The following is a 22,442-nucleotide window of genomic DNA, read 5'->3' as shown; positions in this document are numbered from 1 at the left end:
CGGCCTGGAATTAAAATAATCTGTTTACACAGAAAACACATTCCTTTTTAATTTCATAAGTATCGGATAACGAGAAAGAGAGAGTATGCGACGGAAACCCAAATGCGAAAGTTTATTGTGTAACACATTTCTTGCATAATCCCGATGAAGGAATTAGGTTGGCATTTTTTGCCAGAAAATTTCTAAATTGAAATTTGCTTTGCAGGCAATAAAATTTAAGAGCCACGAAGATATTAAACAAAAAGGGAATTTTCCCGAGAAAACCGAAACCGAAAGGTTTTAAAATGACTCCCTGTTTACATTTCATCAGTCTACTTGAAAGATTTCTCCAAGCTGCCGAAGTTAAGCCATTTCGATGGCTAGACCTTACTTGTGAACAAGAAAAAGACGAAGATGCTGGTCTCAAATCTATATTGCTAATTTTGGGGGGGTAGAAGGCTGCTGTACTCTTCAACCGGCGAGGTGTAAAGATATCATACAGTCTTGGAATGATAGACAAACGATTAAATTATATGCCTCCTTTTGAAATGTTTTAATTTTGCAGATATGTAATATCCATAATGTTTATGTCGTAACTTGTGACCTCCTTCTGAAAGATTCTTTGGAGGATGTTATTTATCTGGATCAGGGTATCAAAGATGGGGAAATCACCACATAACCATCCGATTCAGGCTCACACATAACCTCTCCTGGAAAAATAATTCGATCACCCGCTTCCAAAAGCGCAGGCCACAAGTAACAGGCAATAACTTGCCCAGAAAGATGATCTGCGCCACGACTGTATTCTTCACGATGCTGGAATCTCGCCAATTTATGCAAATCTTTGTCAAATTGCACAGCCCCATACTCAAGCAGCATTGGTGGAACTTGTGTAACCATTCTCCATGTTAGCCTGATACATGCCTTTATGTAGTCACCGAGTCGTGTCAACACATCCTCTGAAGGCCTGGGTAAGAATGATCCCTCCCTTTCGGACATGCAATTTGTCCAACGTTCCCACACAATCTTCCTGACATCCTAAGGGTGTTTTGAGAAGTCCAAACATCAAATAGGGTGTAAAAATAATCACTATGAAGACTTTCAAAACTAAACTAAAATAATGAATGTGGATATTAATCAAATGAATTTTATAACATAGCTAGTAAATTTGTCTCATCAAATTCAATTGCACGAGTGTGCATCATACTCTTACTGTACACGCTCATGACATTAGCAAACAAATCAAATCAGCAAACCATCGTGTTGAAAATGTTATAAAACAATTGGTTCATACGTCAGCTGTGCGTTCATCGAGATATAAAGCACTTGGGAAGTTTGGAGAGCACTCAAGAGGCTACTCTTACGCATCTTCCGATTTTGGCCGTGTATCTGAAAAAATTTCTTCTATCGGTAAGGAAAAAGTCAATAACTGAGAATTTTGTGAGGTGGAAGTTACGCCCAATGTTTGTTTTGTACTTTTTCAACGCATTCTTTCATCTCAAGCCTTATCACCGATGCACCTTACAACTTTTCTCATTCATTAATTAAGTCGACTCTTCTTGTTAGTAAAGGCCTTTTGTGTTTATATAACAAAAAAAATAAAAGATGGTTGCTTGTAGATATCGATATCTCACCTGTTCGCTGCGTTCACTCGTGAGCTATAGAGTTTGACACTCGAGGAGAAATTCCATATCTACGCGTGCCCATGTTTCATTCTTTATTTATCACATACCTTTTGGAAGCAGTCGAGGTTACCCAAGTGTGACGTTTCTTTCAAGGAAAGCATCATTCCATCAAGTACATCCGTTGATATTCCTTCATCCATCCTCCCCGTTAAAAGATCAAATGTTTCTGGTAACTGAGCAGAAGCACCATTCTCCTTTAATTGAGAAACATGAGGAAGCAATTGAATTAAAATACGGCCTAAGTCCATATTTAGGGAACAGAGGGTCAATGCATAGGACAACTTCTTCTTTGTTATTCATTTATTTTTTAATTAATTTTTTTTTGATCATCGACCTTCTAATTCCTTGTATTGATTAAGCATAGTAGAAATTAATTTTCTTTAAAGGAGCTTTTCCATCATTTGTGCACATCAAGAGGTTAAGTTATCAACTGGGAGGAAAAGAAGTGTAAAACAAAACCTTAAAAAAATCTTAAAATCAATAATCATTATCAGGAAGATAATCATAAAAAATAACAACATTAATACGGCTAAGACAGTGAAGAGGAAGGGCTATTAAGTGTGTCTAAATCGTAATGCAATTCAATGATAATAGTGTACACATACATGCACACCCTTTCAAAACGCCTCGTGAATGATACAAGAGTATACAGGAGATAATGAAGGCCTTTTATTTATGTACATCCTAACCTTTCTTGCGTGGCATAATTCCTGGCACATTCTTGGAGCTTCCCCAATTAGTTGGCTGGTAACGTTTTGGAACAAATCACAAGCGGCATCCCTTGCCTCTTTCACCTGTTCGTAAGCAGTCTACAAAAGAAATCATGATGTTTCCAAAAATAAGCAAAATCATGGCACAACCTACAATCAGAACATTTTAATTGGACGTCTTGAAATTCTTGGCTTTACTTTGTGAGTGCGCAATGTATTATGGATATTAGAAGGGCATGCCTTCGCAAATTGGTGGAATGCTGTTGTTATCTTCATCACAGATGGTCGTAATCCATGGAGTGCCTATTTTTTTGTGAACCACGGAACTTGCCGGACTAGTTCACAGCCTAATCCAACATGCAGGAGCGTTGGGTATGCATCAATTGTCTCTAACATTCTTATAGACAAGAGTCAAGTTGATAATAATAAAGACATCCTGATCTAGCTATTTGAAGCAGCGTACACGAGTCTGAGAGCCGGCGAAATTTCTCTAAAATTGCTAAATAAGTGTCAATTCACTAGAGATGACAGCCTTAAACGGAACGACAACAAGAATGGGCGATGACGACCGCTCTTTTAGTCATTTTAACACTAGTTCATGATGTTTACCTCATGTCACTACTGGTTATAATCTCAGCGGATCAGTTAAAATTGTTGTTATTAAGTTAAGTTTGATCTTAAATTATTTACTGCTACATGTACTATGATTACCTCAAATATCAAGCAAGCCAATCTTGGATAATAAACATTATCTTCGATTTCTCCGGATGGGCCCAACACGAACTCGATGTCGTCACAAGCGTCAAGCCTCTCTCCATCGAAAAAGTCGCCGAAGTCTTTTTCTATATCACTGGGTGTATTTGATTCCACAGTATTTTCGACTCGTCGTTGATCTTGCTTCAGTCGCTTTTCAAAACTTATGGCCAATCTATAAGCAGTAAGGGCAAGTGAAATTGTGACCTGCGATTGGTTCTAAAATTTGGACCGCAAATTTCCTATCCCGTAAAAGTAAGACTTCAAACAGAATGACAAGGATTTGATGATAGTGGAGTGCTCTTTAATTTGGAGAAGTATAAAGTAACCACAAGTTCAAAAATTATTTACAACAAAAAAATAATAATAATTAGCAAACTGCGGTATATTTATGTTTCTCTATTTGCTGAAAACAATACCATTGTAGGTGAAGTACCTCACTGTCTTGTCTCTTAATTGTTCCCGGAGAACCCGTAACTCCTCGTCTCTTTTCGACAAACTTTAAGTGAATATTAACATGGATACATTGTCAAATCAAATGAATCTTTGAACAGATAAACATGATCAAAAAGTGTAATCAAAATGTCAACACAGTGAGAATGTACGTGCATTTGGGAAAGACTCTTACCATCCCATAGAAAATAACAATAAGAAAGGACCCTGCTAATGCTGATTGTTTCAGTGAAATGACTTATTGCTTCGTGGCAACGCCAAATACGTTGTTCTACCAAAAAATTGAAGTAACAAATAAACATCAAACTCACTTGAAGCAACAGCAACATAAACAACTCAGGATACTAACCTGTTAATTAATTCCTGTTCTTCTGCAACCTGCTTCTTGAGGTACATGTTAAAGCTGTCACGAGTTTGCTCAAAGCTAAAAGAGTTATACGTTACAATACATAAATGTTATTATTTGTTTTAAATATTACATATTGCACGTTGTTACAACTGACTGACCGCAAATAGGCGAATAAATCTCGGTGGGCCAGTCATAGATTATGACATTCCTAATATATAATAGTGACAGAGATAAAGAACAGGGACAAGAAGTACAAAGAACGAATTATTACTTACCGCCATATACATGTATACATGTACGTGTAATTATACATACATAAGAAATGTTACTTAGGCACTAATTAAGGATTATTACCATCTCCTTCGGACATACTATTGTTTATCACTTTCTGTTAATTTAACTCTTTTTTATGATTTGTGATATGTTAAGTTAGTCCATAAATTATGTAAATTAGATAAACGTTCACAAGTGAAAATATTGGGACATTAATATCTCCTTACATTCAACTTGACTTCTATAATAACTATATGACTCTTGTAAAGTTTGAGACAAGAAGTGGACTTTCGCTACGACAAACATACTTTCGAGATCTTAAATAACAAAGAAGCACCAAGAACAAATCTTGTAACGTTAAAGCACTAGGTTAGCACGCTTTCAGACCAGTGAAAATGCCTAAAACAAATAAAAAAGGTGGATGCACCCCTGGGTAGTGTTTCGTAATCAACGGTATCGAAAACTCCCATTATACTAATAAAAAACTCCAGACGAGAAGAAATGTTTTTCCATGTTTGCTTGTATGGTGTTGACACTATCAAGAATAGCGTGCCCTTTGAATAGAAAACGTTTCTCGAGACTGAGCCGCAACGAGAAGGATAAAGTGTTTCATATTCCTCTTTATAAACATTCATTCGTTTAAATAATATTTCCTTAAGTATTCTTTTAAAATTAATTAAGAAAATGTTGGTCAAGCACTAAGAAAGTTTTGAGGCTAAGTGCAAAGGATGCCTTTTGAACATGTTCAGCTTGGTCACAGTGCTTTATTTAAGAAGAAATATGTAACAATTTCAGAAAAACCTAAAAAGGCACCTACAGTATCTTGAATAAGGTAGCGCCCTGAACATTGTGGGTTTCTCACGGGGGATATGAACGTAAGAGTATCATTGGCTTTCTTTGTTAAATTTGACGCAATCCTTGTTTTAAAGAAGAAACTTCAGGACCAAATTTCTAGTGAACGGTACTTGAATAGCGCGAGTGGCCGAAAACTAATCGTTTGTCGCTGATTTGAAAATTCATATTTCTCCGTCACCCAATGCAGTACAATGATATCTGATACGCTTTGCTACAAACTCACCATTACTGTGCGGCTAAGTAGTAAGTTAGTCAGCCCTTTAGTCAGTCAAGCAATCACGCAATCAGTCATCCCTTCGGTCAGTTGGTAGGTAATAATAACAGTTCATTAAACTCTCTTGCAGTAACTTACTGAAATAACGTGTTGTAATATAATCAAAACTTTGTATAATCAACTATGTACATTTCTGTGAGGTAAGTAGGTGAGGTAAGTAGGATTGGAGGTACTTAAATGAATTTAGAATCAAGCACTACATCAATTTTACCTCGCCGAGCAATATTCAGCCTTGTCTTTCCATTTCTTTGTGGACTCCTCTTCTTGTTTCAACCTCACAGAAAAAAAGTACACAATCTCATAACGACCTTGATTTAGCGAAAAAAAAAGGTTGGTTCTGTGGCCGGAAGCCTTAGTGCCATGCATGTTATATTATAATACACAGCTATTTCAATTTACGTTGTCGGATCAAAGCCTCAAGCCTACAAGACAAGACTGAAGGGGAATATGGGATCTTAATGAATAATTATCAGCAAAATTAACAATGCCTCGTCCATACAGCGAAGATCTCCGATGTCCATGTCCATCTCGCGCCGACAACCCCGAAAGCCTAAAATTAATTCTAATCTACCCATACCGCCTTTCGGTCTTGTCCCGTACCCTTGAAGCTTTGATCCGACAACGTAAATTGAAATAGCTGTACACTTGATGCTTCCGTTTGTCAGTCACAGATGCAAAATTACATATGAAGATTTAAAAATTCATATTTCTCCGTCACCCAATGCAGTACAATGAGATCTGATACGCTTCGCTACAAACTCACCATTACTGTGCAGCTACGTAGTAAGTTAGTCAGCCCTTAAGTCAGTCAAGCAATCACGCAATCAGTCATCCCGTCGGTCAGTTGGTAGGTAATAATAACAGTTCATTAAACTTTCTTGCAGTAACTTACTGAATTAACGAGTTATAATAAAATCAAAACTTTATAAAATCAACTATGTACATTTCTGTGAGGTAAGTAGGATTGGAGGTACTTAAATGAATTTAGAACCAAGCACTACATCAATTTTACCTCTCCGAGCAATATTCAGCCTTGTCTTTCCATTTCTTTGTGGACTCCTCTTCTTGTTTCAGCCTCACAGAAAAAAGTACACAATCTCATAACGACCTTGATTTAACTAAAAAAAAGCTAGTTCTGTGGCCGGAAGCCTTAGTGCCATGCATGTTTGATTCTAATATATACTCGATGCTTCCGTTTGCCTGTTAAGGATGCAAAATTTACGGATGCAAGATTTGGAAATTCATATTTCTCCATTTGCCAATGTAGTACAATGAGACCTGATATGCTTCGGTACAAACTCACCATTACTGTGCGGCTACGTTGTAAGTTAGTTAGCCCTTTAGTCAGTCAAGCAATTACACAATCAGTCATCCCGTCGGTCAGTTGGTAGGTAATAATAACAGTCCATTAAACTCTCTTGCAGTAACTTACTGAAATAACGAGTTGTAATATAATCAAAACTTTGTATAATCAACTATGTACATTTCTGTGAGGTAAGTAGGATTGGAGGTACTTAAATGAATTTAGAATCAAGCACTACATCAATTTTACCTCTCCGAGCAATATTCAGCCTTGTCTTTCCATTTCTTTGTGGACTCCTCTTCTTGTTTCAACCTCACAGAAAAAAGTACACAATCTCATAACGACTTTGATTTAACTAAAAGAAGTGGTTCTGTGGCTAGAAGCGTTAATGTCATGCATGTATGATTTTAATATACATTTGATGTTTCTGTTTGCCTGTCACAGATGCAAATTTACGTGTATAGGAAACTGTAGAGCGTGTGTCTGAGCAGGCTCTTGAAAGTCTTCGAAGTTCAAAAGCCTCTGTACCTTGTTAGTTACTGGGAAAAGCTACAGAGTTTCTTTCTTTCTTAAGGGAGAAATGACATTAAGGTGAGGAGATGTGTAAACTAGACGCATACATGTGTTCTCTCTTGCCGTAAGCTCTCTTGTAAATCTTTTTTCCATCTGCTGCTTTTCTGTATTGTGACTATTATAAATAATCAATATAAAAAATAGGCTTCGGTACGTTATTTTCCGTACAATAAATAACTCATATAGGCATCATCCGTCATGTAAAATCCGCAGCGTCTCGAAAGCTTATAAGTAACTATTGATCTTATTTTTGTTTTCTTCTCTAAAGCACGTTGGGAATCAAAAGTACTAAAGCAATGTCATCATAACAAGGCATGGTGCAGAACTTTCAAGTCAACAGTTGACAAGCTCATCTATGTCCATTGAGAACAACAGTGATTGGTAAACAAGAAGAAGTAGCATAAATTGCAATAACAATCACCCATCACAGTCACCGGAGCAATTTTTAATTGAGTGTTGAAACTAATTCCGATCGAGTTGGTTTTGCTAATCCAGTCGTGCCTTGCTAATTCGTGTTTTCCTAGACCTCAGGCATTTTCTTCAGAGAACACCGTCATCGTCATCGTGGCACAATTTCCTTACTTGCACACTGCGTTTAGTGTAAATCCAGGCCTTACCTTTGGAGATTATCATTTAACACATTCGTTATCGTTTTTTTATCTTTTTTGAATTTACTTTCCATCTTTTCCTTTTCAGATTTCAGTCTATAAAAAAAACAACAAATAATTAAAATGTAAATCACTCGTCATAGAGATTAGAGTATTACTACTAATAATATTTTATAGATCCACAAGATTCAAGAGAAAAAATGGCTTGTTCTGTAACAGATGTATGGCATCGGGGACAATAGTGAAAATCTGTATTTCTGTCATTAATTATCACCGTAAGTGCGCCCCATAAATAGTACCTCAGTATTGTAAAATGTTCTAATTGATTCTTCCTTTAATTCTGAAGTAGGTAAAATTACTTTAAAAAATTGGGGCAAAACGGACAGCAATGAGATAGACGAATTAGAACAATGCGTAAAGGAACAAAAAAGAGGGATGAATGAATGCAATGTTGATAAGGAAGAATAATCTTTCAGCAAGCAAGGAAAGATCAAAAAGAACTGCTAAATGACTGAGACAGGGAAATCTCCGAGAACTATCAGCATCTGCTTTATTTGCAAAGTCTCGCTCACCTTTGGCAATCTTCTTCTTTCAAAGCTAGTCGTTTTTCCAACACGCCTTGTCTAGAAAAGAAAACAACAAAAAAAAGTGCTGTAATACAAGTTCAAAGGGTTTTTCATCAGCTGGTTTTTTCTTCTCATATAACACACCTATACACTGCTTGAACCTAGAACACAGTTAGAATACTATGAGCCACTCGGAAATAAAGACGTACTAAATGCTCAGAAAACGTAACTTGTTCAGTGAGAGTTTGATAAAGTTTTAGAAAAATTATATCATTCCCTTTTTTGCTATTTATCACTTCATAATAATGAGAATGGGAATGTCTGTTATTACTCCACCATATTGATCCAACAATATACAATTGCACAAAATCTACATACAATTAGCTAAATTTAGGCCGAAAGGGAACTTAAATATTGTCTGAGTTTTACTGGTGTCTTAACGTTTCAAGAACACCTCAAACAATAAGTGACAAAATTAGTTGGCATGCCCTCCCCTAAGTAATAGTTGGCAACCCTATGGTCAACATAATAAAAAAAATTCTTGTAGTTCATCTCCAACATGTTCCTTGAAACTTACTTGTTACTCTATTTATGTCACTTGGTACTTACTTGAGAGTCCCCTCTTTCTTTTATCAATTTAGGTAATTAGTGACCTTTTGTTTTCAACAATAGGCAACATTGAGGATGAGGGGCAAGGTAAACTTTGAGAGTTATAGATAGAAAGAAATAAAAAAATGAAAGAGCAAGCAGATTTAGATTTTTGCCACTAATCACAGGTGAACAAATAAATTAAATAAATGGAAAGCCAAGGCGTAAATTTCAGCTTTAGTTAATGCTAAGTGCTAACCAAACAAATAAAAAAAAAAATGGGCCAAAAGGTTTTCAGAGCAAATGAGAACCAACCATGAAGACACCTACCTCTCCTTTAACTGTTGTATCTCTTTCTCTAAATTTTGTGTTCTGAAAAAGGTAAAGCAATGAAATGCTGTGACATACATAAGGTGCAAACCTCAAATATGTGCAATATAAAGGGAGTATCATAGGGTGGAGAGAGCTTTTGTGAGCATGCATTTTTTGGGCAGCAGCTATCCTTTGGGGTTGCTGTGTATTCGTCACTTATTTAAGATTTTAGTTGAGTTTGGTGTCATTTGTAAAAAAATGTCTGTCATGGTTTTCACAGGGTCTGCCATTTTTGCGAAAGCATTTGGCCTAGCTAAGCTCACTCCATCACTTTGATGAAAAAAAAAAGAGAAAATCTGCAAAAAGTACCATATTCCCACATCATTAATTACATGATATTTTTTGGCCTTGCCCAATTGAGCTTGAGGTGCCATAACCTCACAAGGCTTAAATTTAAATATTGACCATTGCTTGCCAAGATCTACAAGTTCTGTAGATGTCAGCCAACAATTTTTAATTTATAAATTAATTTGAACCCATAGCAGGGGTTCAGTCATCCCTCTTTTCAATGGTGGGAATATGATTTAACACATTTGTACCAGTACACCATTGGAAACAGATTGTCACTAAAAGTATGTAAACAGTCTGGATTCTAAAAGAATGCCAATTTGTGATTATGAAGCATTTAGACAAAATATTTTGAGATACAGCTGCAAGTTTGAGTTTTCTCTGGGGGTCTTTTTCTTCATGGCCAACAAGTTCACAAGTGAAAGTAGGACTAAAACCTCAATCAAACCACTGTGGTAACTTCTGCCTGCACACTTTACTCTCAGACTGGTTTTCCTCATAGTGTCTATTGAAGTTTGAATGTTTTAAGACAATTTTAATAGCAAATCTCTACTTAAAACTGGATAAATTGGAGGGGAGTTTGTGAAGTGAAGATGCCTATGATCTCAAAAGTATAATATAAGATGGATTCCACAGAAAACTGTTTGTTATTAACATCCCCTTTTGCCTGAATTCTTGAATTATTCAGTTCTCTTTAAGTTGAAAGATGAGAAATGTCACATTATAAATTATTATTCCGACCGAGTAATGATTTATACTCATATATTATTACCCGCTGGATGTAAAACAAGTGTTGGAATATGTATATGTTCTCTAACTGTTAATTTCATTCTAATCAATCAATTAATTGGTTGATTGATAGGCCCTTAACATCACAATTAATACAATTCTTCCACATATGTGTTGGAAAAAAAGGACAATCTGAAGTTAGCCCCAAAAGAAATCTTCAAAAACAATAAAGTGTACAAAAGAAATTGAAAATTGCAGTAGTCTCACTGTCTCCTATTTCTACCTCAGATTTATTCTTTTCCATACTCTCTATTCCTATCAATGATTACCAGTATCAAACAGCAAATCAGTGTATGAAAATTATGGTGAAAATGTAGCAATTTTGATGCTGTCCTTACATGGAAATTTCAGGTTCATGTTTAAGTTGCCATACAATAGAAAGAGTGTGAATCCTTTTACCCTTTCCTAGCAATATTGTCACATGTCTTTTACAACAACAATAAAAAAACTTGTGAAGGAAACCATAGGAATTTTGTCTCAAGTCTTAGCATGGTTTTCAAAAACACACAGCACATGTCAATTACATTCCCACCGATGTATTACATTCCCATGATGTATTATGTTTTTTGTTCATTCACTCCCTCGTTAAGTTGACTGTACATAGCTCACTCTAATATTCCATTATTCTTTTAACATGCATAAGTTATTCATTTACTCATTATCGATTCAACAAAAGTGCGTGACATCACAGAATTGCATGTCATCACAAAGGACGATATCGAGGCCTCGGAATCTGTTCGCTTTGTTGTCGTTGAAAGTAATACTTCAGTGTCTCAACATCAACTTTAAAATAGACGTGATAAATGGATTTATCAATGAATGAATGAATGAATGAATGAATGAATGAATGAATGAAAAACTTTATTCATGTGTCAAAAAGAGGTAGCTTGAAATAGGTACCTCTACTTCTGAAAAAAAGAAATTCTCGCTCCAGAGGTCCTTATTGCAAACCAAAATGTCTAATCGTACTCTCATACACTACCTTCAGATGGAGATCGCATACAGACCACCGACATTCACTTACTTACCTTGAATCTTCGTGAAGTTGGACTAACTCCGGTGTGGTGGCTGTGTCTGACGATACATTATTATACCAGTAGAACGGCCGATGTCGCTCCATAATGCGTGGTATCGATCTTGTTTGCCCACCGCACAGTAACCTAAAACCCCGTCTTCTGGGAATTACCGGAAGTTTAACTGATTGTCATGTGATATATGTCAAGGAAGTGCAATCTTCATTAATTTCAAATGGGAGACAGGAAGTAACATTAATTGAGGAGAGATTCGCGGAAAATCCAGTATATGATTGCGAAGTTATTTCCAAACTAAAATTTTTACCAGAAATCGCCTTCATTTACAAGAAAGTAATGAGTGAGAAATGGTAGCGAACAACAGTCCTGGGTCTGCCATTAAATTTTAATCTTCAGACAGAGCTTTGAAAATAAGCAATTTGCTCATGCACAAAAGAACTATCCGCTGTGAGACGGCAGGCTTTCCTTTCTTCATTTAAAAAATGCAGAGGTTATCATCTTTCCACAAGCTTAGTGGACACGAGAGTAAATGAGACTGATATCGGTAGTGACTATGTTATTTAAGCAAAATATCCAGAGGAGGATAAAGGTAGGATATGTTCTGCATAACTCTCCTATTTTGATTATTTCACCTATAAAGCTAAGGCACTTATATTCTCGCCTTATGCGTAACGTGGACGCCAATTAATTAAAACTTCACGCATCAAAATACGAAAAAGGTAATCTTCATTCATGTTTCCCTAAACAGTTAAGAGGAGGGGGGGGGGGAGGGAGGTCAAAGTAAAAACATGAATTTAAAGGGGAGGGTGCCCATCAATTTCAGTTCTAGTTAAAGAGGGATCCTTGCTTTTCCAGATTCTCATCCTTTAAAACTCACATATATTGTGACCAAGCCCTTATATCAATTATTTAGTTTGGGTATGAGTATTTGTAAAAACACCATGAACTATTGAAGCCCAAACAAGTTAATTATGTGTATTTCAAGTCTAAATGAAGGTTTATAAAAGTGGGAATTTCAATAATAAGACAAACAGTACTTCTACTCCTATATATGTTACAGTTTTGGGGCCAGCTAAAGGCCTTTTAACCACCTTGCTTTTTGTTTGTTGTTTGTTTCAGTCGTTATGACTACATTTTTTTATTGTTCTGATTCCTTTTTATGCATGTAATTTGATTTTTTTTTTCTTTTTTCATACTTTTTTGAGTATTGCTTTTGTCATATTTATATTTGGTTAATAATTACAGTGGCTACTTCAATTTTAAATATTATACGCTCAGACAGAATGTGTGTCGCTGATTAACTTTTAACAAGTAGTCCTTCAAAGATATAAGCCATAACAGGACATGTTACTTTTCAATCTTTTCAGACTTAGGGAAAAAGTCAAGAGTAGTTTGTTTTACTTTCCCACTTGAAACATCTAAAGCTGTAGCCGTTATTTCGGTACCACCGAAGTATAAGCTGACCTCGATTTCTCTGTCACGACCACTACTGGTAACAGGAGAATGAACAACCAGGTTTCCAATCTTAGTCAAGCCTGGTTCGGTAACAAACTGTGCGTCGACGTTGTTTGAGGTGTAAAATTCAAAGGGTACCTCTGTTTGGTTAGCATATACTGGATGAAAGACTTGCCGGATTCTTTGACCAAGGGTCACCACTTCATCTTCCTTAACGAAACAAGCGAATAAGTCACGGCATTTTTCTACGCCATCTGCCATTAATTTCTTTTCGTTTGGATGTACACCTCGGATGAAATCTCGGCAGCAGGCACAGCCGTATGTTGTAGACATAACCCTTTGGGAAATTCTATCGGGAAGCTGACCAAACATCACGGCACCCTGAACCACTGCTTTGGCCGCGTCACGTGGTACAATTACACGGCATCTGCTGTTAAACTTTTCCACTATTTTCTGCTGAAGAATGGGAGATTCTGCAAATCCTCCAACAAGTAGCATTACCCTCACTTTTGAAAGCTTAGGTTGGCTCAGCAAGACATCCAAATGATCTTTCATCGCTTCCAAAACAGGTTCAAACTGTTTCGTCATCACACTCGGGCCGAGGCAGAGGTATTCGTTCCTCTGCAATTGAATTTCACCCTCGTCATAACGGGCTAGAGAATGAGGCAGAAATTCATTAATGGTCGAAACAAAGCTATACGGCAGACGAATTCGGGTCTCTTTCTTTTGTTGGGAACGCAGTCCGCGTTTTTTTTCTTCGAAATCGTTTTTCAAGTGAAGCCAGTCGATAGGAAATAGTTTACGGTACTCAAACAGTTTTTCGGCACCAAATAGCTCATCCAGAAGACCCTCGAACTGGTGATTCACCTTGTTTCCGCCATAGGGCCCACCTGTCACTTTATGGATTTCCTTAATTGTACCGTCATCTTGCTTTTCATGAACGGTGACGTCGAGAGTACCTCCTGGGAGTGCAGTTGTTACAAAAAAAGAGAAAATAAAAAGATATCAATCGCGAATCATATGATAAAATACAGTCGAGGAAAAAGTGACTGTATAATGATTGACAATGCTAAGAAATGAATGAATATGTTCACTCCATTATTTAAAAAATTTATTAACGTTTTATCGCCATTGCAGTTTCTGTGATTACTGCGTCAACTATTGTTTCTGACATTGTTCCTGTTGTTCTTTGTTTGTTTATCGTTTTCTCTTTCTTTAGTCTATTAGTGTTCTTAGTTTAATTTAAAACAGGTTTTAGCTAAGAAAATGGGCAAAGCAGGAGCTAAGGAAATGTTTAGTTTAAGATCCTGAAGAAAATTCAATGTTGCAGCATAAAGAACAACAAAAATGATTTAACCAGATTTAATGATTTCATCAACTTTTTAGTAGAATATTTAGCTCATGATTCTCGGTAACATTACCTCCGATGTCAACAACCATATACTGTGCATTCAGTTGGGACAATAGTCCATCCATCGATACATCAAGTTTCTCTGATAGTATCGCGTCCATTTTTCTCTCAGTGCAGAATATCGCCGCCGCTTCAGGTTCTAAAGCAATAACTAACTGCTCCGGATGATCACGACAGACGAGACCAGCCTGAGAAAACATAATGCCTTCATATTTAGAAATGGAAGATGGCAACTTAACGTGAGGGAAATGATAATGCATTTCGTTTCGTTTAGTTTTGTCTCTTTGTGTTTTGGTTTTTAAATTTCTCTTCTTTTGTAAACATTCCAACAATCAATCAAATCAAGTAAGAAAAAGAAAACGATAAAAAAAACAAAAACAAAAAAGAAAGCAAAACGAAACGAGCAAACAGAAGTCAGTCTTAGTTAGAAGATCAGTTATACATATTTACAAACTTCCACAGCAGCATTAACGGCACTGATGTAGTTAAAACCATTCCCATGAGTCAAAATGTTACCTCATACGCTGCTTCTCTCATGAACTGTTTTGCTTTTGGACTCCATATGGCTGGCACGGTCAGAACCCACAAAACATCCTCAACCTTGAAACTCTGATCTTTAGTTTCCTGGCGAATGAAATTAATCGCCTCATCTCGCAGAAACCGTATGGCGTAAGCAAACACTGTCTTTGCCTTCACGCGTTTATATCTGGCATCAGGGATAGTAGCTTGCAGGTCAATGTTCTGTTTGTCGTAAAAGAAATTGAATATAATTTAATAGTGACTCAAAATGAAGAGGTATTTCTGTATCATCTAAATCAAAATTGCTTTATCTTAGTCACTTAACAAGCAGCAAGTTCATTTTTATCACCTCAATCAGCTCTGCAGATGAACACCCAATGAATAGTAAAAGAAGTGGAGGTTAACTGCCTCCAATCATCAGTTATCTACCAGGCCACCGTCATACGTAAGGACAATAGCACTACTGAAACGTACATCGGACCTACAGAAAACGACTTCAATATACAGAAACCACACTGCATCATTCCGACACGCAAAACGCAGAAACTCTACCGAACTCAGCAAACATATCTGGACTCTTAAAGACAATAACATTGGCCACTTTATTTCATGGCGTATCCTTTCATCAAGCTGACCCTACAATAGCGCAAGCAACAAACGTAACGAACTTGTGTCGTCATGTCGTCACAGAAACAAAGCTTTGCTGCGTAACAGCTGAACTAAACATCTAAATTTACCGCCACATCAACTTATGCAAATTTTATAGTATATTAACGATGTTCACGAATATTCTTGCCACTGAAATCCCCTGAAGAGTGAGTTAATTACGAAACAGGCTTGTAAGGATGAAAGTGTAGTCTCTTTGTTTTTGCCGATCTCAATACATATCGCACTCTACTTGTATGTATCGAGCACTGTACTACGGAAAAATCAAAACACAGACTTCCTATAAATAAGTATATATATATATATATATATATATATATATATATATATGTATGTATGTATATATAAATCTATATGCATTCTGCCTAATTAATCTAGTTCGAATCCTCTGGCATGGCTTGGATGATACCACAATTGTGGAATCATTCGGGGTAAATTAATGCCTACACCTCCTTTGTAACATCAGCACTGCACTGGTGAGGCCCAGTAGGCCGAAACAGTACTGTCTGCAATTATATATATAAATATATATATATATATATATATATATATACTATATATATATATATATACTATATACTATATATATACACACATATATATATATATACACACACACATATATACACACACACACACACACATATATATATATACATATGTTGCGATAGGAGAAAAGAACAGAGAGACTACACTTTCATTCCTATAAGCCTGTTCCGTGAATGCTTACTCATCGGCGAATTTATATATATAAATATATATTGCATCTACGATCTTTCTCAAAAATGTTTCAATTTGAAGATATACATGATACGCATGATACACATGATACGTGATACTACGCGATCAAATGATACTTACTCAAACCACAAACTAAATAAACAAAGGGAAAAATGCAAGATATGCGACACTTGGATAGCATTTGTAAGACCCTGTTATATTAAAACGCGTAAAGGAGCTGGCCTTTACTTACCTCTTCGTTGTGCAGCTCCATCTTAAAATGTTGAAAAAAGAAGTATTCTTTTTCTTCGTATGCACTTTTTAAACCGGAGTATCTCTCCATCGCTGAGTAACCAAACGAGTCAAATGACAAGTCTGGTTTAAGAAGCAGACATGTTGGTGTCTTGCTGGTTCGATGGCCCTGTTCATTGACCCAGTCTCTGTTCATAAAAATCGCTTCTCCACCTTCGCCTTTGTTGAATGAGAAGGCAAACCCACTGTAGGTTGTACCAAAGTCTATCCCTACGGTTGCAAGGTAAGAATTCTCATGACGAGTACCTAGATTTGAAAAGGAAACCGCACGTTTCAGAAACCGGCACATTTGGGGGAGTTACCGTGACGCGACACACTTCATTAAAATTTCCCTCGGTCAGGAGACATTCGCTGTTCCTGGAACATTTATATGACAAATTTAAAGCTGAGTTGCTATAAAGTGTAGTAAGCGAATCGATCTTAAAGTTAGTGCACGAGCTTCTTAAATCGAAAGGTTGTTTGAAGGCTTGCATACATGAAACTAACAGAATCGTACACCCTCTTAGATCACGTAAGAGTTTACTTGTTGTATTTCCTGAGGTCCAATCACCCGTAAGTGAATTGGATTGATTGGAATACTGGAACATCTTTTCTTTCTTTGATTAAGTTGAGAATCTCAATCATTTAAGTGTAGGGTGATCATACAGATCAAAAATGAATAATTGATTTATTACCAGCCGCACGGAATGTAAAATAGCGTTACGCGGATTTTAAACGTTCGATACAAAGAAATCGGAAAACCGGGAATAACTGTTTCCCCTGTAACCTGTCCTCAGAAAAATCAGTTTCAGAGTGAGATATAAATCGATATCGCTTGTTCTTTCATTTCATTATAAAACGGTCGGTTCAAAATGAACTCGGCTCTGTGTATCTGGAGACGTCGCTTCGCCGATTCTCAACTTGCTGCCCGTTGTTCGTGTTTACAATTGAGTATAGTACAAATCCACTCTTACCGTTGCCTGATGCCGATGCCATATCTCCTAACAGAATAAGCTGAGCAACGAGAGGATGAAAACGTGCAGCAACTGTTAAATGCAAATGTCTTCAGTGGTCAAGAGATTAGGGTGACGGAGGGAAATTTCCCAGAATTGTTTATGTTTCGTGTGAGTTATAAATAACGCAGGTTACGTTAGTTCCAAGAATAAAAATTGGAAGTTATACACCAAGTATACTGTTACTCACTCAAAAAGGGTTCCTTTTTTAACAAGTCACGATAATATTCTAACAGAGTTGATTCTCTTTGACTTTGTAGACTAGATCAGAATTCGATCATTTGCATTTTACTACTATTCAAGCTTTAGTAAAGCACTTTCGTACTGGAATTGCGTGACCCTACATGGGCTTCGTGAAAAGAAACATCAATTCTTATCGACAATTTTAGACCTACTCGCCGAATAGGTCTAAAATTGCGGATATTTCATGTCTTTTTGATGATACAAAAACTAAGATTGAGGCAGAAAATAGCGGTCTGCGTGTGTTTGTCTGCGTGTTTTTCCTTGCCCCCGATTGTGCATATTTACGCCAAAGTAAAGCTACATTACGGAGTGTTAATGTAACAAATCGATTTTGAAAAAGATTCAATTCCAGATCCGTTTTTAACTACCGTATCTACGCGTTAGTTGCGCAAGACGGAGACTTAACTTAGCGAAGTGAACTTATCCCTCACTGGCGCATGAAATATTTTAGTTTTGTCAAAATAAATTAGCCACTTCCGGCTTCTTTCTAAGAAAACAGACATCCGGGAGATACAGTCGATACACGTTGGGGCGATTGCTACTTGATTCAGTAATGGCGACCTTTAAGCGTAGAAAAACGTTACCTAACTCCGTTCAACCAAGTGGATATGAATCCAAAACGCATCCATCGGCATCACCTTCAAATGATGAGGAATGGTCTACAGAAAAACTAATTGAAGCATCACGACAACTCCCTTTGCGACTCGAGAGGTTAGAGCATGAAAATAAAGATCTCAGGCAACAATTGCAAAGGTAAACAATTTGAGAAGTTCTGTTCATTTGAGGCCATGTAGATTGCAAGATATTATAAAATTCTTTAAATAAAACCGGCTAAAATTGTTTGCTTATGTAATGATCTCATTGCTCACAATGTAGACGCATTTGTGTATGCACAATGAAATGTTACAGTCGTTATTATCGTCACAGAAATATCTGCCCTGTCTAATGCCTACTCCGCAAGGAAATAAATGAATAAATACATAAATTAATCAATTAATCCGTCACAGGTATAAAGTATTCTGGTAGTTCTTAACTGTTGTGATCATTTACCGGTTAGGAAAGGAGGAATGGTTATAATCTTTCCGTCACGCTCGCATTGACAGGACTCTTCTGTTCCTCAGGCGTGACAAACTGAATATAATTAATGGTCGACACTGACGGAAATTCTTGAAAGCTGTTAGCATATTAAGCAACACCTAAATGAGGTAGATTATCATTTACGAATGATTTTGACTTCTCTTCATTATCGATAGCCTCCATCAAAGTCATAGTAATGAAAATAGGGAATTATCAGCGGAAGTTCAAAGACTGAGACAAAGGTAACACAATTGTGGAGAGTAACACCTGCTTTAATCCTTACCCACACCCTTAAACCAAACTTGTTTCTACCTGTTCATGAATATCTTCCTGGACATTCCCCAAACAAGCACAATTATCCACTAAAACGAAAGCTAGTTCAAATTGAATTAAAGGACAATTTATTTCTAATCAGGGAGTGAACATGTCCTTGTCTCTTTGTTAGTGGGTTTCCTTGAATATCATTCCTAGAGTAGCTTTTCTTGAAAGAAACTGATTGAATGCCGCCATTACCTTAATACCAAAATGCTACTTCGTACTCTCTCCCTACTTCTTCTGTTGCACATCGCATTATATTTGTGATTTGTCTCCCTCTTGCTATGTTTGATACAGATACTTCTTTTGAATTTTTTTTCAAGGAAATGTTACTAGCTGATATATAATCGAAGGTACGACAATCGATTGACTCAATTTAACCGGTAACTCTTATTTTCAATAAGGCTTGCTACTGTGGCAGAGAAAAAAGTCAACATGGACCAAAGAAGAACTGAAAACACGTTGAGCTCAAACAGGCAGTCTGAGCTTGAGGCAGAATACAGGAACGACTTTAGGGATGGAAGACGCGTTGACGCAGTGGATTTGATTGAAAAAAAAATAAAGAAAAGCCGATCTCAACAGCTGTCCGAAGAAGATCAATTAAAGGCGTACAGGCTTGCATGTTATATATTTGAGGTGATTTGTTTGTTCTGTAAAATGTCGTGGTGTTGAAATATAATTTATTTTATTCATACCGTGCGGGATCAGATGCCATGGCAGAAAATTTATATTGCGCATAGCCCGTGAAGATAAATTCGTTACCTGTTATCTTGTGCGCGGGTCAACGTACGAATAGTAATATTGTGTACATTATAGTGAGGGTCTTAGGGATGAACAGTCAAACAGATATTTTTTTCATTTATTCCTTTATATTTTTACCATTTCTTATTTATTATTCTTATTTATTCATATATTATTGGTCTCTATTATTTTTTGATTTATATGCAATACATCCGCACTTTTATAACGCGCCTACAAACTGAAATTTTCCAGATCTACAAGATCTCTTTCTCTGTCTCCATACAATTCATGTATAAGTTTCTTTCTTTCAGTTATCTTACGAATGTGCAGAGGAGGCGAGAATTGGCTTTTTATCCTATTACTCATCGCTTTTGGACACTTTAGTTACTGATGCACCTTGTGTTGGTCTAGGGGATGGTAAATATAAGGTTTGTGATCTTTAGTGCTGTAATGTTTATTTATCATTTTAACTAGCTCTTCCTTATTTGAGTTGTTTTCTATGAAAGGAAGATAAATATTTTATACGTACTTTTACAATCCATAATTATCAGTTTCATACTACAGTAATGAAAGGGCGTGCGAATACGTTTACTTTTGTTTTGGCTTCGTTGCTTTGGTTTTTGTTTGTTTTTTGTTTGTGTTGTTGTTATTTATTTCAAAATAAAAAAGGCGCGGAAGACGCCCGTGGCATGGAGTTTGTTAAGATGACCAGGCCGATAATTCGAAGGAAGGTCTTCAGAAATTTAGAAAGTAATTGAAAAAAAAATTATAGATGCCCAATTGTACACACAGTTCAGTTGAAATTCAAACCGACAACTGTGAAACTGAGTCGTATACTTTTGCTGTCATGAGATTAAGTATATCTCTTTCTATTCCTAAGCTTCCCGATGTCGTACCTGCGAAAAGACCGAAAGACATTCCACAAGATTACACCAGTGAAGTCATGGTCCTCGTTAAAGAGGCAGCTGGAAGGGAGAACCTTAATTTGGAAAAGCTTGTGAAGGCGAGATAACTTTCATTAACAAACTACGTTTGAAATGTTGTTGTCTTTGTTTTTACTTTTTTGCGTGTGTTTTTGATCTTTGCTTTTTTTGGTTAATTTTTCAAGCTGGGTTCGAAGTATTAGACTATATTGCTTATAGATACAGCATGTTATACATTTCGGTCGTATCCTTCCATTCATGGAGTTTACCAAACCGTTTGCTTCTTTATCTATAATTATTGAATAATGCAACTTAACAATGACACATGTAATACGTATTATTTCAATCCGCACAGGCCGTAAGGAGAGAACTGAAGGTAAAATGGAAAGAAAATAAAAAGAAAGAGGAAATCCTTCCAAGCTTTGATAAAAGGCTCAAAAAGGAACTAAAAGGGTACATTGAGTACTGCACACGATTTTCGTGGCGGGCTGTTACCCAAGTCCCTCCGCTCAAAATCGATTACAATTCTTCGACCTTTAACCCACAAAATCATAGTGAAAGCCAAGCTTTTCCGTCGTTAGCTAGACCAAATGCGTCTCAACGGTGGACCAGCACCCAAGGAGATAAACGGATTTATTGTTACCTATGGCCGACACTTTACGATTGGGAGAAGAGAGTTATTGCCAAAGGGGATGTCGTTTTGGCAGGGCGTACCTCTTACGTTTGACAAGCAATGACTACCGACATAATTATGCCTCAGCTTATAATGGAAAAATTTTCGGTTCATGTGCAACCGGAGAAACACTCACTTTTATTAGAATAAGAAAGATAGTCAACTGAAAAAGAAATTTGACTTTTTGATTTTTGGAAGGATTTGTCTTTGCCATTCGATTTTTACTTTTGAGACTATTTCTGTGAAAGTCGTAAATCGACAGGAACAAAAACTTATTGTAAAACGTTTAGTACCTCTGAAAAATCAAGTTATTCTATGTAACTGTATAGGAGATAAGAACTGCGTAAATAGTGGACTAAAGACAGTTCTATCGATTTGAAAACAGCACAGGTGTCTCAAGCTCACTGACTCGCTGGACTTGTCATGAGAACAACCATTTCATTTTAAGAGTGCTAGAGTGTGTAATTTGCACTTCCTATGTAAGAACATGGTAAAATGCAGCACACATTTTCTATAATAAGAAGCCTACCTTGACACAGAATTGACTGGCTAGACCAGTTATAGACCCGTCTTTTTTTAGTGAGTAACAACTCGAATCTTTAGGTGTGAATTTTTGTCTGTAAATATTCGCCAATTTTCAACAAGTTTGTTACGACTGGAATGGTTTATTAAACTGATTACTTCTTTGACCACTCACATCAATATATCATCAATATATCGTTGTTTGATTTCAACTGAGTCAGTCGTTTTGTTGGTTACCGGTCACCTCGCCACCAAGCAGACTCGCCACCAGCGAACTCGCCACCAAGGAACGATCTCGCCACCAACGTACTCGCCACCAAGCGAAGTCTTCTCGCCACCAACCACCAATAAAGAGATAAACTACAATAAAGTAGTCGAGGAGAGTAGGATGTTCGAACGAGCACAATTCAAATCGGCCGATACG

At 36.7% G+C, this 22,442-nt stretch overlaps 3 protein-coding genes and 1 long non-coding RNA gene across 6 annotated transcripts; 2 read left to right on the top strand and 2 right to left on the bottom strand.

The window, feature by feature from the left end:
• Positions 1-10: 10 nt before the first annotated feature.
• On the bottom strand, positions 11-11,576 carry LOC131768632 (myosin-10-like). 2 transcript variants are annotated; one of them, XM_066174277.1, is made up of 13 exons: positions 11,447-11,576; positions 9,300-9,341; positions 8,388-8,438; positions 7,825-7,911; positions 6,884-6,946; positions 6,344-6,406; positions 5,543-5,605; positions 3,930-4,004; positions 3,564-3,626; positions 3,086-3,302; positions 2,354-2,473; positions 1,712-1,858; positions 11-1,017 (listed from the first exon to the last, which is right to left on the bottom strand). In XM_066174277.1, the coding sequence occupies exons 1-13, from the start codon at positions 11,536-11,538 to the stop codon at positions 625-627; spliced, it is 1,476 nt and encodes a 491-aa protein (XP_066030374.1). In that variant the 5' UTR covers positions 11,539-11,576; the 3' UTR covers positions 11-624. The 2 variants fall into 2 exon arrangements, with proteins under 2 accessions (XP_066030374.1, XP_066030375.1); XM_066174278.1 differs by lacking the exon at positions 6,344-6,406.
• On the top strand, positions 5,727-9,056 carry LOC131768633 (uncharacterized). Of its 2 annotated transcripts, none has more exons than XR_009339001.2 (3): positions 5,727-6,178; positions 7,079-7,225; positions 7,476-9,055. It is a non-coding gene; the product is annotated as an uncharacterized lncRNA (long non-coding RNA). The 2 variants fall into 2 exon arrangements; XR_009339002.2 differs by lacking the exon at positions 5,727-6,178 and adding an exon at positions 6,547-6,718 and having other exon boundaries at positions 7,476-9,056.
• A 715-nt stretch (positions 11,577-12,291) lies between the features above and the next one.
• LOC136284480 (heat shock 70 kDa protein 12A-like) lies at positions 12,292-17,612 on the bottom strand. The gene is made up of 5 exons (XM_066174828.1): positions 17,486-17,612; positions 16,474-16,778; positions 14,832-15,056; positions 14,326-14,503; positions 12,292-13,866 (listed from the first exon to the last, which is right to left on the bottom strand). Exons 1-5 carry the CDS (start codon positions 17,505-17,507, stop codon positions 12,797-12,799), a joined length of 1,800 nt encoding a protein of 599 aa, XP_066030925.1. The 5' UTR covers positions 17,508-17,612; the 3' UTR covers positions 12,292-12,796.
• LOC136284481 (uncharacterized) lies at positions 16,616-22,230 on the top strand. The gene is made up of 7 exons (XM_066174829.1): positions 16,616-16,755; positions 18,260-18,520; positions 19,021-19,086; positions 19,564-19,795; positions 20,212-20,328; positions 20,781-20,903; positions 21,179-22,230. Exons 2-7 carry the CDS (start codon positions 18,321-18,323, stop codon positions 21,548-21,550), a joined length of 1,110 nt encoding a protein of 369 aa, XP_066030926.1. The 5' UTR covers positions 16,616-16,755; positions 18,260-18,320; the 3' UTR covers positions 21,551-22,230.
• The last annotated feature ends 212 nt before the right edge of the window (positions 22,231-22,442 follow it).

This window comes from Pocillopora verrucosa, chromosome 11 (genome assembly GCF_036669915.1).
Source record: "Pocillopora verrucosa isolate sample1 chromosome 11, ASM3666991v2, whole genome shotgun sequence".
NCBI lineage: Eukaryota > Metazoa > Cnidaria > Anthozoa > Scleractinia > Pocilloporidae > Pocillopora > Pocillopora verrucosa.
This window is presented reverse-complemented; position numbering and strand designations above follow the sequence as displayed.

Excerpts from the sequence above, each read along its gene's own strand:
- LOC131768632 (XM_066174277.1), bottom strand. The coding sequence starts at position 11,538 with ATGGAGCGACATCGGCCGTTCTACTGGTATAATAATGTATCGTCAGAC. Across the intron at positions 6,407-6,883 it reads GCTGAATATTGCTCGGAGAG|GCTGAAACAAGAAGAGGAGT; the intron begins GTAAAATTGATG and ends TTTTTCTGTGAG. Across the intron at positions 4,005-5,542 it reads GCTGAATATTGCTCGGCGAG|CTTTGAGCAAACTCGTGACA; the intron begins GTAAAATTGATG and ends TAACTCTTTTAG.
- LOC136284480 (XM_066174828.1), bottom strand. The coding sequence starts at position 17,507 with ATGGCATCGGCATCAGGCAACG. Across the intron at positions 16,779-17,485 it reads GGCATCGGCATCAGGCAACG|GTACTCGTCATGAGAATTCT; the intron begins GTAAGAGTGGAT and ends TTTCAAATCTAG. Across the intron at positions 15,057-16,473 it reads TGGAGCTGCACAACGAAGAG|AACATTGACCTGCAAGCTAC; the intron begins GTAAGTAAAGGC and ends TACGACAAACAG.
- LOC136284481 (XM_066174829.1), top strand. The coding sequence starts at position 18,321 with ATGGCGACCTTTAAGCGTAGAAAAACGTTACCTAACTCCGTTCAACCA. Across the intron at positions 19,087-19,563 it reads GTTCAAAGACTGAGACAAAG|GCTTGCTACTGTGGCAGAGA; the intron begins GTAACACAATTG and ends ATTTTCAATAAG. Across the intron at positions 19,796-20,211 it reads TTGCATGTTATATATTTGAG|TTATCTTACGAATGTGCAGA; the intron begins GTGATTTGTTTG and ends TCTTTCTTTCAG.